Here is a 14,975-nt window from a genome sequence, read left to right as displayed (position 1 = left end):
GATTAATGGCTACTGGTGGGTCATGAGATTAGAAAATAAATAAATAAATAAATAAATAAATAAATAAATAAATTAGCATAAGGGTAGGGGGGTACATTTCAGTGGCTGGAACAACACTGCCCACCCTATGTAGTTGGGAACAGTTTTTTTGTCCTCGAGCATCAGCTAAAACACGTTTGGTAACAATCAACAACAGACGTCTTTGCTGGAGTAACGACAGAAAAAAAATATTGAAAAAAGTCACCCTGATTTTATTTTTTCAAAAATCAGAAAACATTTAGGTGAAGGAGACATTTGAAAAACAAAAAAAACATTTACAATGTAAACAGGCCAAATTGGCTCAACATTACTTGAATTGTAGAGACAACTTGAAAGCAGTTTTGACATGGTTTGCTAAAGAAAGGCACAATTTGGCAAATGCATATCGATAAGGAATGTACAGCAGGGGCCTACAAAAGTACTCTGACCGTTCTGAGTTGTGTAAAGTGTCCAGTGATACATTCATTACTGTTCAATTCAGCAGGTTGAGAATGAAAAATCTTATCGAATGCTCACGAATGTATCGGATAATATACAGAGCATTGCATTGAGAGTAGGGGGCATGGAGGACAACTAAAATCTAAACGAGGTAGAACTTACCCCCTAAACTCAAGCATTTTGTGTATTATAAATAAATTAACGATGCTACAAGTTGATACGTTTGACAGTTACTCTAAATGGTTATTTCACACAAAATCTGACAGGAAGGAAAAGTTGACAAAATTGTTGGTTTGCCCTTTCCCCATTTAGTTATCACAATAAAAGCAGTGAAACTGAAATGCAACTATAAAAAGTAAATGAACTAAAACCTGAAATAAAGTGCAGGCATGAGAACATTAAGCACATAATAGCCTTCAGAGCTCAGCCAACTGCAGATTTACAAATGGAATACGTGGTCGAAAAATGTACTTCTGTAAACTGAAAAAATATGAAATACATGTCATGCCACACTGTACAACACACTGATTTATCAGTCTAACAGAGCCTTCATAACAACCTAATGGTGCAGTGAAAGACAACAGCAACACGTACAGTTCAGATTAGGCACTTGGCAAAAGGTTTCAGTCATTAACTACTGTATCTTAGCACCGATGCAACAAAGATGAACACCTATTTTATATAAATCTGCATCATCCGAAAACCGATGACTCAACTGTTGCGACTTGCTTTAAACAGACAAGACACAGGAATAATCTGTCGGTCTGATCAAAAGCCCCTTCAAAATGAGACATGATAATGACATTTACCACTACAAAAATGTACAATGTCATAAAACCTATGGCACACAATAGGAGGGAAAGTAGTCATTATGGACACATACGGTTAACTACACCATTATTTCTAAACACTTGAGACATTGTGTCCTTAAAAGTCATGCCCTGAAACTTTTCCTTTTAAAGTCAAAATCCTTCAGTATCAAGGAGCCAGTCTGAATTAAAGCAGTTTCAAGTAAGTTATACATTCAAACTTCTGGATAGACAGCAAAAAAAAAAAAAAAGTCACAGGAAAAAAATACCCGCATATATATTTATATAAAATAAAATACAACTACAGTAGTTATATCAAGTTCAACTAAAAATAACACTTGAAATTTTTCAGATCAGGAGGAGAGAGAGCTGCAATGAGGTTACTGGAAAAATTCAACCAATCTAAGCAGAATTCTACACGGTTTTCTCTGAATATTGATTGTACCTCATTCAAAAAAAAGAAAAAAAAAAAAGAAAAGGGGGAGACATTCAAAAACTGAGTTCGGGTGATAAACTGGCAGTTGGGTAAAAAGCCTAATTAACTGCGATTTTACCCTCCTCCATGAAATGTGGGAACTGGGATTTTGGCACACTGTCGGAGCTGTTCTTCTCAATTTCGGCCACCGTGGCAGGCAAGCCAGAGTGGGACCCATCCATCTTCATGAGGCCTCCGGTGGATCCGATAAGAGGCCCACCGGCAGGGCTCCCGGGCAGCGGGATGCCACCACCCTGGATGACAGAAATTTCATTGGTCTTCATGGTCAGGCCACCACTGAAGGCAGCAGCATACTGGTTCCACAGAGAGGGGTCAAAGTTCATCGGTGGAGCACCCAGATCTTTGGGTGCCTGCATAATTTCTGGCAGCATCTTAGCCTCGGCGCTCATTGCCATCAGTGCCATTGGGTTATCCAGAGACAGACGCTGACCACGCCGTGACGAGTTGTTCCACATGTGAGTGCCAATATGCACCTGAAAAGCAAGACGCCCAGTCAATTACAATCCCATCAATACACTAGCCACATTATTCCAAAGTACACACTTAGAAATCGACTGAAAAAGTGACCTACTCAACACTTTGAGAGACAGTGATGCTCACCTTTAGATTTCCCTTGGTGGTGAAAGCCCTGCCACAGATGTTGCAGGCAAAAGGCTTCTCCCCTGTATGAGTGCGCTCATGGATCTGCAAGGCGCTGGCAGATGAGAAGTTCTTGCCACAGACATTGCACACGTGCTGTTTGGTTGATCGTCGAGGTGCGGTAGAGATGGAAGAGGGCATGGCTGTTCCCTGAGGCATATGGGAGCTGAACAAACCGTGAGGCCCCAAAGGATTCTCTGGAGGAATCTTCATCTCCAAACTGGAAAGACTTGAAGGTATCCTCATGAAAGGCATGTTACTAGGAACTGTTGAGACAAGAAGTGCAAAATTAGATATAAGCATTCAACATGACAGTCCTTAAAATACTTTTCTCAAACTAATAAAGCTCACCATAGTCTCCATTTGTGAACGGCATGCCAGGTTCCTCTTTAATGGCTTTTGGGGTAAAGCTGCTGGAAGCTGTGAGGTCAAGGGCTCCACTTGACTCAGTGCCCTCTTGAGTGCCACCATCAGACTCTGGTTTTGACCCACTACAGGCAAATTCATCAGCAGCAGACTCAGGAGACTTGCTACTACTCATGTTGTTGTTTACTGGGGAGGATGAATGAAAAGACACGGCCGAGTCAGAAATGGCAGGACTTCGCCCATTCTGATATTCCTGCTCTCTAGGAGCTGAAGGGGATTCTTTGGACGTTCCCTCGCTCTCCGAAGCAGTGCTACTCTGTCGTTTCAGTGCAAGAGCAGAGGTGAGGTTCTTCAAAACATCTAGGCTGGAAAACGTGATGGGGGCAGTGTGTTTCTGTGTTTGTTCCTCGGAGGCAGATGGGAGGGAATCTGAGGCGTCGTTTGGCTTCTGGGAGTTCAGCTCTGGCTCATGATCCTCCATGCTTGCTTCAAAACTAGTCGTATCCATGGGCTTCTCCTCTGGTAAAGATGGCTCCATTGCCTCCGCTGCTTCAAACTGGTTTTCTGGCATCGGGGTGTTTGGGATCTGCCCACCCATGTGCATGCGAATGTGCTGCTGCAGTACCACAGCGTTGGTGAACTTCTTCTGGCAGATGGGACATGAGTGCTGCATCTTAAGAGGAGTGTTAGCCCTGTGCACTCCATAATGGGCCTTGAGGTTACCCTTGGTGGAAAATGCACGGCCACAGATTTTGCACTTGTAGGGCCTCTCGCCAGTGTGTGTACGGTAATGCATCTTGAGTGAGCTCTGGCAACTGAGCACCCTATGGCAGATCACACACTCGTTGGGGTCATTGGTTCTCTTTTCCAGACCATCCACCATTTGCTGAAGTTTTGCTGTTCCAGAGCTTTGTTCTCCTGGTAGGGAATTACCATTCATATGATGCAGTGCTCCAAGCAGTTCCTTAGCATCCCTCTGATTCAGATCTAGTCCTGTGTCTTGGCCAAACACATTAGAAGACACAGACGGAGAGCCATCACTTGTTGATGGGGAGGGTCTCTGGGAAAATGGGTCCCCTCCAAAGTTTTCAAATGTCGTCTTGAATCCTGGTACGGATGACTGGTGGAACCCAGCAGAAGGATGGCCTACCATAGGCTTAATTTCAGTCGCATTTGACTCTTCCATGGGCACAGACATGCCGAACGGAATGCCACTGCTGGTGGGAATATTGTCAAGGTGCTCTGGCACAGGATGAGGGTTCATGCTAATGTTCGGATATTTGTCTTTATGCCGCTGGAAATGCACTTTGAGGTTTCCTTTGGTAGTGAAACGGTTTCCGCAAATGTTACACTTGAAGGGCCTCTCGCCAGTGTGAGAACGCAAGTGAATCTGCAGAGCACTGTCATTACCAAAGGTCTTTCCGCAGTACTTACACTTGTGCTTGTATAATGATTCACCATTCTTTGATTCTGGTGGGAGGTTCAGCATCTTCGTCTTCACTTTTTTGGAGGACTCCATCCCTGCTTGGATCCCACTGAAGCTGGTAGGGAAACCAATGACACCCGTGGACTGGGGCAGGAGCACTGGTAAACGGCTGGCCAGATCTGGAATGCCCTTCAAAATGTCTTTTTTAGAAGTCACTGAACCCAGTCCTCCAGGTAGAGAGGTAGGGATGCCAGTGGGTAGTTTATTTTGCTTCATTGTCTCCAAAGAAAGGCTCTGACTGCCGGTCCTTTTTCCAATCAGAGCTGCTGCAGCAGACAACTGTTGAGAGAGATGCGCACCAAGGGCTTTCAGAGGGTCCATTGCTGCCCCGACTGTTGACTGGAGACCCTGTGGAGTCATCATAGCAACTTGGATTCGAATCTGTTCTGTGAGCTGGATTTGCTGCAGTTGCTGTTGCTGGAGGCACACTAACTGTTCCAAGATCATCGGGATGACCTGCAGGGCATCCTGTGACGAGGTCAGAGATGTATTAGTCGAAGAATGTTGGGAGACAGCCACTTTAGTGTCTGCCATGGTTTCAAGAGTGACATTTGAATCTTGCATTTTGGGTGAGGGGTGGAAAGTAATCTCGGGACTCACGGACATCTCTGCATGATCCTGTTGTCCTGAGTCCTCTGCATTCATGCTAGACTCTTCCTCTGCTCTTTCCAAATGGTCTGCAGTAACATTTGATAGGGAATGACTACTGGACTGGCTATCATCGTGGTCACTGGTGAGGCCTTCTGGAGAACCTTGTGAATATTCCTCAGGCACTTCATTGCCATCTCCATCTTTCATGATGACCACTTGCTGACTTTTAGTGCAATTTTTCTCATGCTCAAGAAATTCTGCTTCATCAAAGAATTCAGCACAACACTTGTTGCAGACCCTGGTCTCATCCATTCTGAACCTTTTCACTTGGTTTCCAGTCTCCTGAGCTTGATCATCTCGAAGAATCCCTAAGAACAAGAGGATAACAGGACTTAAATGAATGCTCTTCACACAGTTATATTTGACCAATAAAATTAATTAATAAGTTAATACATTTCAAAAAACAGCATTACTGGTAATTGTGATAATAAGTAAAAGTAAAGACCCCACTACAGTTTCATAATAAATCCAGTACAACAGCCTTGCAATCTATTTAAATTTATGAGGCTTATGTTAAACTTTTGTTGCCATTTTACGAGGTGTTGATTTGATTCTATAACTTTTGAGACTTTAGTTTGTAGTGCCTGTTGAATTACATAATCTTGTAAAATACCCCTCTCTTAATTTGTCCAGTCCCCCTAGGTAAGTGAGTTTGCCCTTTGTCCACAGGGCCAGCAGAGGGCAATCATCTACCTTTGACATTACCCAGAACAATGTCTAGGAAGACAAAGAGCGAGTGGGCAGTCAATTACTGGGTTTCTGAAATAAGCCCCCAACCACTTTCTAAAAAAACCAGATCTGTTTCCAGGACCATGCGTGTGGCAATACTTGTGACAAATCCCAAACTAGAATCCAGAAAAGGGTTTGTTCCTCAAAAAAAGAATGCATCTCAATAAACTCATAGACTGAATTTGATGTCCCAGTTTAGAGTAGACAGGAAAATACAAGACTAGGTTTACTATGCAAACATGGGATAAAAAGGGATAAAAAGAAAAAGGGTAGGCTAATCTAATGTTGATTACTTTCAAGTATGTTCACAGCCTGTGAAAGCCTGATAAGTGCTCCAAGTGTGCATTTTAATTTGTCTGCTAACCAAGAGGCCATTTCACAACTGGGTGTATTGTTAAATGCTAATGCTCCAGAGAAAGGGGGTAGACCACCTGTTTGCATTTGCCCAAGGAAACTGTTGGACTTGTTAATTGCTCACCAGGAGGCAATGAAGCGGTGTCACCTCGAGAAAAAAAAAAAAAAAAAAGTTGCCTACTGCATCACGTTTCGATCCATGAGGAAACGTTAACCATGGCCCAGCCACCCACATTGGTACACTGTAAAAACGCAGCCGCTCTGAGGCGTCCACTTCGACGGGCTCGCTGCAGACGAGATGTAACTGAAGAGCGTGTGCTGCCATTTGAAAAATCCAAAAAACTTGCAACCAAATGTGTACGTGTTAAAGAAAAAAAAAATGGGGGCAACGCTCTGGTTTACCACTTGACGGCGCATGACCTGCATCCTATCACCTTTGGTGGGGTACACGAGGTCAGACCCAGTCAGCCAGCTCATGGGCGCTCGTGTGATACGCACGGAAAGTAGCCGTTCGTTACACAACAATGTGTAATCCGACGGCGGACACAACTCAAAAAACACAACACACAACACAACTCAGCGGCTCTGCGGGCACCGTGTCGCCCGAGTTTCCCCCAATTATAAACAAAAAAAAAAAGGTGAGGTCTGTCCTGGTACGGCCCTGGAACTTGCATATGGCAACACCAAAAAACGCACCCCCCACCCAAGTCTCCACAAAAAAAAAAAAAAAGGGCCACTGCTCCATCCCCCACCTCTCCACATATGTACGAAAGGAAACAGTCATGCATTAAACTGGGGGATTTATTGCCTTCAGGTCAGCTTGCTCCAGAGTCACATTTCATACAGCTTTTTGGCCACCTTTGTTTAAAACTTCGATTTTCGGCGCACACTTGCAAACAAATGCCTCCGTTTCAATGTAAGATATGTACACATAGGCTGATACTTTAGATAGACAGCAAAAATACCAAGCAAAAGTGGGGGAAAGGAAAACTTGGATCATCTACAAATTACAGCACGATAAACAATGGCAACCGTAACAATACCCATCTAAAATTCAGTCGAAAGAACAGAAGGGACATTTCCAACCGGTCAAAGTGATGTTTGGTGATAAACGAGGCCGGTTTGGCCATTTCTGAATGAAAATGAAGGGAAAAGAGAAGAAAAAGCCAGAGACACACACACACACACACACACGTGAGAAAACCTGGCCGGTATATGCGGTCACTCTTTGCCACACAGCTTCCAGAGTAAGTCTACAATGTATCACCGAAAAAAAATAACAAGGCAAAACCAACAGGTAGTCACACACACGCCCCAGTGAATCTAAGAAGGATTCATCGTCTTCGGCTTTACCCACGAGGAAAGAAAACACATACAAGCAGTCGATATTTATAAAAGTTACAAACACGGACTCTGTCACTGGATCGTCTGAGAGAGAGAAAAGTGGGGAAAAGAAAAGCGACCCCCGGTCAGGCACCTGTATTGTGTTTAAAACTATTTAATGGATGTGTCGCTTTCCAGCTCCGCCGCTGAGCTCAAAGCTCCTGGTCAATTCGCAGGCACGGCAACAGGTCAAAGTGCGAGAGGGGAACGATGTATTAAAAAAAAAAAAAAAGTCAGCCCCCAACTTTAGAGATAAAATGTCGCGGCTCGGGGACCCCGGCGCCGGGTCTTCCGGGGCGAGCGTGGAAACTCACCGTTTTCAAGCGACCCGGGCTCGTCGGAGTTGATGTGCTGCGGCTTGGCTTGCTTGCGCCTCGACATGGTGCAACCATCAGGAGCAAAGAGTTACACGCAATTTTTCCTCCCCTTCTTCAACAAGTTCTTCTGCTTAGGGGGGGAAAAAAAAAAAAAAAAAAAATTTGAGCCCCCCCTCAAGTAGAAATGCGCATGTCGACGTAATTATTATTATCAATAATGCATTGCGATTTATCACGGTCCCCCGACAGCTGATTGGCTCCGGTCCAAGCGCTCACACATTATTCAAATGTGCTCCCTATGGATGAGCGGCGCGGAGTGCCGGGAGGGGGCGGGAGGAGCCACGCTAGTGGACGGGCTGCAGGGGCGGAGGCAGGGTTAATAACACCCAACCTCATCGCTCTGTTCCTTGTTAGGCAGGGTTAATAACACCCAACCTAATCGCTCTGTTCCTTGTTCGTTAATTTTAAAAAAAAAAGAAATTTGAGCCCCCTCAAGTAGAAATGCGCATGTCGACGTAATTATTATTATCAATAATGCATTGCGATTTATCACGGTCCCCGACAGCTGATTGGCTCCGGTCCAAGCGCTCACATTATTCAAATGTGCTCCCTATGGATGAGCGGCGCGGAGTGCCGGGAGGGGGCGGGAGGAGCCACGCTAGTGGACGGGCTGCAGGGGCGGAGGCAGGGTTAATAACACCCAACCTCATCGCTCTGTTCCTTGTTCGTGAATTTAAAAAAAAAAGAAAAATTTGAGCCCCCCCTCAAGTAGAAATGCGCATGTCGACGTAATTATTATTATCAATAATGCATTGCGATTTATCACGGTCCCCCGACAGCTGATTGGCTCCGGTCCAAGCGCTCACACATTATTCAAATGTGCTCCCTATGGATGAGCGGCGCGGAGTGCCGGGAGGGGGCGGGAGGAGCCACGCTAGTGGACGGGCTGCAGGGGCGGAGGCAGGGTTAATAACACCCAACCTCATCGCTCTGTTCCTTGTTCGTGAATTTAAAAAAAAAAGCAAAAAAAAAAAAAAATTTGAGCCCCCTCAAGTAGAAATGCGCATGTCGACGTAATTATTATTATCAATAATGCATTGCGATTTATCACGGTCCCCGACAGCTGATTGGCTCCGGTCCAAGCGCTCACATTATTCAAATGTGCTCCCTATGGATGAGCGGCGCGGAGTGCCGGGAGGGGGCGGGTGGAGCCACGCTAGTGGACGGGCTGCAGGGGCGGAGGCAGGGTTAATAACACCCAACCTCATCGCTCTGTTCCTTGTTCGTGAATTTAAAAAAAAAAAAAAATTTGAGCCCCCTCAAGTAGAAATGCGCATGTCGACGTAATTATTATTATCAATAATGCATTGCGATTTATCACGGTCCCCCGACAGCTGATTGGCTCCGGTCCAAGCGCTCACACATTATTCAAATGTGCTCCCTATGGATGAGCGGCGCGGAGTGCCGGGAGGGGGCGGGAGGAGCCACGCTAGTGGACGGGCTGCAGGGGCGGAGGCAGGGTTAATAACACCCAACCTCATCGCTCTGTTCCTTGTTCGTGAATTTAAAAAAAAAAAAAAATTTGAGCCCCCCCTCAAGTAGAAATGCGCATGTCGACGTAATTATTATTATCAATAATGCATTGCGATTTATCACGGTCCCCCGACAGCTGATTGGCTCCGGTCCAAGCGCTCACACATTATTCAAATGTGCTCCCTATGGATGAGCGGCGCGGAGTGCCGGGAGGGGGCGGGAGGAGCCACGCTAGTGGACGGGCTGCAGGGGCGGAGGCAGGGTTAATAACACCCAACCTCATCGCTCTGTTCCTTGTTCGTGAATTTAAAAAAAAAAAAAAATTTGAGCCCCCCCTCAAGTAGAAATGCGCATGTCGACGTAATTATTATTATCAATAATGCATTGCGATTTATCACGGTCCCCCGACAGCTGATTGGCTCCGGTCCAAGCGCTCACACATTATTCAAATGTGCTCCCTATGGATGAGCGGCGCGGAGTGCCGGGAGGGGGCGGGAGGAGCCACGCTAGTGGACGGGCTGCAGGGGCGGAGGCAGGGTTAATAACACCCAACCTCATCGCTCTGTTCCTTGTTCGTGAATGTAAAAAAAAAGAAAAAAGCGCTTTGGACAGGTGCAGTGGAACAACCGAATGGATCACCAGCTCATCAATAACCCAACATTACATCAACTGGCGACGCTTTAATCACACACTCTTATGAATTGTTTTCAAAGCTGTGGACGGTGAGGATCCTGACATGGTCAACGAGAAAACTGGGTTTATGTCACCCCGGCTCAACTCCGGGCCCCTCTTCTGGTTTAAAAATCTCCCAGCATTAAAAAAAAAAGAATGATATTTGTAGTCACGCAGGACATATAACCTGCTTCACTCGCACCGTTCATATTCTCTCAGGTTACATTCTGCAGTGCAGACAGGATTTTTTTTTTTTTTTGAGGGGAATGTGACCTAGCAAGGGCCTATCACACTGAGGGGTCAGCTGAGATCAGTGAAGTCTGGGAATAGTCTATTTTGTGGAAAACAAAAAAAATAATTCCTAATGAGACACTGTGATAAAACAAGAATTATATTAAACTTAAAAGTCATCGGAGAGTAAACGACAGCGTGGGAGAAAATCGAACGCTTGTGCGCAAAGCAGAGTCAAAAGAGTTAAATCAAGGGATTAAAGCGGAGGCAAGATGAACACACAACGCCCTCCTTTCACAATAAAGCAGAAACACTCCTGTGTGTGTGTGTGTGTAGCACAATTCACAATTCACAAAGTGCCTTACGGACGGTTCAGCTTTAAAAGAAATCGGACGCGAACATTAAAAGATCGAGGAAGAGGGAGTGTGAAAATGTATGCAAAGTTTGGAGCCAATCCTGATGTAAGAAATGAAACTAGGGAGACAAAAACAAAATAAAAGCGATGAACACAACGTTAGAAGAGTATTGATCGATTTGTTGATGGAACAAAGATTGATTCTTAATTCGTAATTCTCATCATTTCAATCATTTAACTGTTGAAGTCGCTTATCAGGTAAAAACTATCAAACACCGGCTGGTTGCAGCCTCTCAAGTGTGAGGACGTGATTGTCTTCAAACGGAAAATCTTTTCAGTTTAGCCCGCTGGTCGGAGAGAGCAGGCCATTGTGAGGCCCCGCTGTCGGCTCCGGTAGCTCGTGATGAACGTTTGCTCCCATGTTGGCGGCTTACGACGGACATGAGAATAGAAAATCGCCGTTGGCCTCGTCGCTTTTAGAAAAGGGTCACTGGTTGCGAAGCTAGCTTTACAACTACCGTATCGCAAAGCTGCAGACGAACTGAAATAAACCGTGGAACGCGATTTTTAAACATTATTACATTATCCGCGATATTGGGCCATTTGGCGGAAGCATTTCCGTCCAAAATGCCCCAGCATGTGTTATATAATCCCACAGCTGATAAGTGTGAGACAAAGACAAGCCAATACATTCAGATAAACAAATGCCCTTTAAGGGCCCGGCTGAAGGTGAAAAAGAGAGGAGCTCTGTCTAGACGGTTTATTGCCCCAATAAGAAGCTATGCTTGAATACGCTGGTTCTTCCACGTTCAATCTAAACAACTCAAACTGTGTGCGGTCGTAAAACTGCACTTGTGGGAACCCAGAGGGATATCGGCTGGATAACCTGTCCCTTTTTTTTAAATTAAATAATGAACTCATACGGTAAAGCTGAAATACCGTAAAAGCAGCGGTGAAATATCAAACAAACCAACAAAAAAAAAACAGTTTTGAGCTTGGCACACGCAATCTATGAAGAAAATGATTATATGAAAGAACGGACGTCCACCTTGCTGATTGGTCCTTGGCTGTTCTTTCTTTTTTCTTCTTTCTTTTTTCTTCTTTTAAAGTGATCCATTGTGATCATTTTGCGCTGGTCAGCGTGAGTTATGTCATTTTTTTGAAATGGCGCAGAGAGCAAACGTAATACTGTTTCCCCTTGACCAGGCCACGCATCTGACAATAGGGACTCCACGCTGCTCACGTACGAGAGACCTCGTAAACGGACAAACCGAGCCGTTTGCCATCGGCCCTCGGCCGGTTGCAAATCACGGAGCGGTTTTCCACGTCCTGACATTTTGCTCCTCTACAGTCCTTCTGGAGTTCACGCAGGAGAATGCTGCGAGATGGAGAGACGTTAGGTTTCGCAGATGTGTCGCTGGCCCGGGGCTTTACGACGACCTTGCAGTGGACAAACAATAACAGTCCCTGACACTTGCTGAGGAATTGTGAATTGAACATGTGTTTTTTAGGACTCAGTAAAAGATGAAAGGCACAGACCCACTTGGGAAGAGGAGCTATTTCACATCAGTGTGATAGCCAGTGCTGTTGTTAAAACAAGCTCTATTTTTATGAAAAGTGCCTGCTTTACTCAACCTCATGTTTGTATGAGAATACAGAATGAGTGGATTTGACTAGGGGTTTGCTAAATCCCAAGCAAAACTAAAATAACTTGAAGTTCCCCTCCTCTCGGAAACGTGATTCGCTCAGCGTCGCCTCCTCCGGATGTTTGACCTCCGCTATGCCAAATTCGAGTTTGCTTCCGAATTGACCCGCTAACGCTGCCGCCCTAGATCTGAGCTTTTAGATGTGCTGGCGCGATTTTTTTGTGACACCACAAGTAGCTTGAAACCGGTGGAAACCTTAAACCTGCGCATACAATGACAGACGGACCTTTCAGTGAGGACAAGTTCAGCAGTTCAGCTTTTGAAGTTACAACGTATTTACATACTGTATTTTTCAGTGACAGAGTGGGAGTACATATTGCGTTTTAACTAGTTTAGTGCATTTTTGTGGATAAACCCCATCGGAGAGGAACCATTATTCAAACCAGAGTCATGTTTATATGTCTTAAAACACTTCCGAAGTAGTTATTATTCCCTCCGCAAAAACAAATAGTCAGATTCAAATAGTTTGTGATCAACTATTTGTGCAAAAGGCGCCAGGAAACACCATAACCTGTCGTACCCTCCCAACATTCATGATGACATTTCAGTAAAGTCCTGAGTCCCTTGCACTGGGACACACACAGGACATGTGTTAGACTGCAAATAGTGGGCTGCCTACTGGAGATACACGGTGAAAAGCAGCCTTTTTTTTCTCTCTCTGAAGACCTGGAAACACAGCCAGTCGGTTCACTTCTCACCGTTCCAGACGGGTTCTCCTCGGCGGCAGCGGGACACCAAAAATAGCCCTTTTAATGGTTGACCAGGTTCTCGCTCATTGACATCAGGATTTCTTCTGGGTGTTTTTCCTAGATCCTGTTTTATTATTTTATCCTTTGTTGGTTTTCTTCAGGTGCCCCTAAAAACATTTCCTCCCTTGTAGTCATAAATAACGTCATTAAACTCACACAAAGGACAAAGGGAAAATTTTTTTGTTTAGTTTTTTTTTATTTTTTAATGCAAGACTTGATTCCCGTGGAAAGGGTAAGCGATGCTGAGGGACAGGCAAGCACAAATGAAAACAGTCCGGGTGACCTTTTGTTGTTACTGTATTTTTTTTTTTTCCCCCCCCCATTCATATCAGCCATATCGCAGCATGAGCTTTGCTTGTGGGCAATCAATGCAACCTTTTTTTTTTTTTTTTTTCTATGAGAGCACTGTTAAGACTTCAGCAATTTTCCCCTGCCAAACTCTGTTTTCAGCGATTGCACAGTCATCTAAAACGTGGCATTATCTAGCAAATACAAGTGTGGAGGCTCACGGCAATTGCTCTAGCGTCAGACTGTTTTCATTATTGATCAGCAAACACCCTTTCAAATGTCCTCCTTTTCATGAACACATGTATTTAGTCTTTTGTTTGGTAACATCAGCCTAGAATAGAGACTGAGGGCACTGAGGTGAAAGGTATTGGATGTTTGTCTGCTGTACCAATATTGTTTTTCCCTCACTGAATGTTGCTCTTTTGAAAATGATTACACATGAGTCATACTGTCAGGCCGCAGGTAGCCGGTGGTCGACTGGCCACACAGATGTAGAAACACAGTGCATCTATAATCATTACATTTTTAATACACAATGCAATGTATCTATACATTCATAGATTGTGGATTTTTCAGTGAGGAAGAGGGAGCAGGAGTAATTTTAAAGATTTTTTTCAACTGAATAATAATCACTTTTCGTAGTAAAATCAGATGGTCAAACACAATTTACTTGTCAAAACCCCGGTATTTTTTTTAGACGTCTTAAAAAACGTCTGAAGGGGACCTGTAAAATGTGACGGCAACAAAATCCGGCAAGAGCACAAAATCAAATTCAACAGAGCCATTTGCAAGTTAAGGGTTTAACTGGAAATGGTTGTAACACCTGGGTGAAACAGGAAGCATAAATGACTCTGTCTTTAAGCCAGATCTGTGTCTTTGGAGATAACAAGATGACTGCTTATTTGTCTCACACCATTGACTGAAAGGGTTGGGGGGTTGGGGCTGAAGGAAATTACGTGCCACAGCATTCCACAAACAACTTCTGCTCCGGTCATGAATTCTTTGAATTTAGTTTTGGATAATAATTCTGCTCAGGATTATTGTAGCCGCGGATTCTTTGCGATACTTTTCCGACGTTTTCTTACAGGTGGCGACAGAAAGAAAGCCAATGTGTTTATGTGTTTGTTTGTTTTTTGTTTTGTTTTTTTGAGGTCCTGGTTTATAGTGATGGAAGCAGTCTAATATCCCACTCTACCCTGAGTGTGTGATCTGCGTGGGTGTGTCCGTATCTCTGGTGCAGGAGCTGTGGCGGGTGAGGGGAGAGAGATCAGTGGCCCACACATGGCTGTAATTTAATGGAGAATTGCCCAGTGGTTCCTGTGCAGAGGTAAACACGGCAATAGTCAGGCTTTTGTTATTGCACGACTATGACAACTGCCTCCATCAATAAACAATAGGGTGTGTGTGTGTGTGTGTGGGGGGGGACTCAGAGTATGAAGAGAACCCCACAGTGTCCACTTCTCACTCACATCTAATCAGCCAGCAAGATGAGTCTGTGCAATAACAAGCCTGGAGAGCTGAAGTCACACATTATTGAGAAAGTAAAGCACAACAACTGATTTACCGCTTTTAGAGATGTTTTGAGAGGAGAAGACCCCACAACTCCTCTGACCTCTATTCATTCATTTTTTTCATTTTTTTTTTTGCGTGTTTATCAAAAGCAATTGCACTTTTGGGCATGAAGAGGTCAAACTTGAAGAATTTGAGACACAATAAACAAAGAGATAGGGAGAG

At 44.5% G+C, this 14,975-nt stretch overlaps 1 protein-coding gene across 2 annotated transcripts; it reads right to left on the bottom strand.

Moving 5' to 3' along the window:
• Positions 1-230: 230 nt before the first annotated feature.
• sall4 (spalt-like transcription factor 4) lies at positions 231-7,834 on the bottom strand. 2 transcript variants are annotated; one of them, XM_040153644.1, is made up of 5 exons: positions 7,705-7,834; positions 4,874-5,232; positions 2,773-4,741; positions 2,383-2,687; positions 231-2,255 (listed from the first exon to the last, which is right to left on the bottom strand). In XM_040153644.1, the coding sequence occupies exons 1-5, from the start codon at positions 7,769-7,771 to the stop codon at positions 1,821-1,823; spliced, it is 3,135 nt and encodes a 1,044-aa protein (XP_040009578.1). In that variant the 5' UTR covers positions 7,772-7,834; the 3' UTR covers positions 231-1,820. The 2 variants fall into 2 exon arrangements, with proteins under 2 accessions (XP_040009578.1, XP_040009577.1); XM_040153643.1 differs by having other exon boundaries at positions 2,773-5,232.
• Between the last annotated feature and the right edge of the window lie 7,141 nt (positions 7,835-14,975).

The sequence above is a fragment of the Xiphias gladius genome, chromosome 18 (genome assembly GCF_016859285.1).
Source record: "Xiphias gladius isolate SHS-SW01 ecotype Sanya breed wild chromosome 18, ASM1685928v1, whole genome shotgun sequence".
NCBI lineage: Eukaryota > Metazoa > Chordata > Actinopteri > Istiophoriformes > Xiphiidae > Xiphias > Xiphias gladius.
Note: the sequence above shows the minus strand (reverse complement) of the source record. Positions and strands in the feature narration are given on the sequence as shown.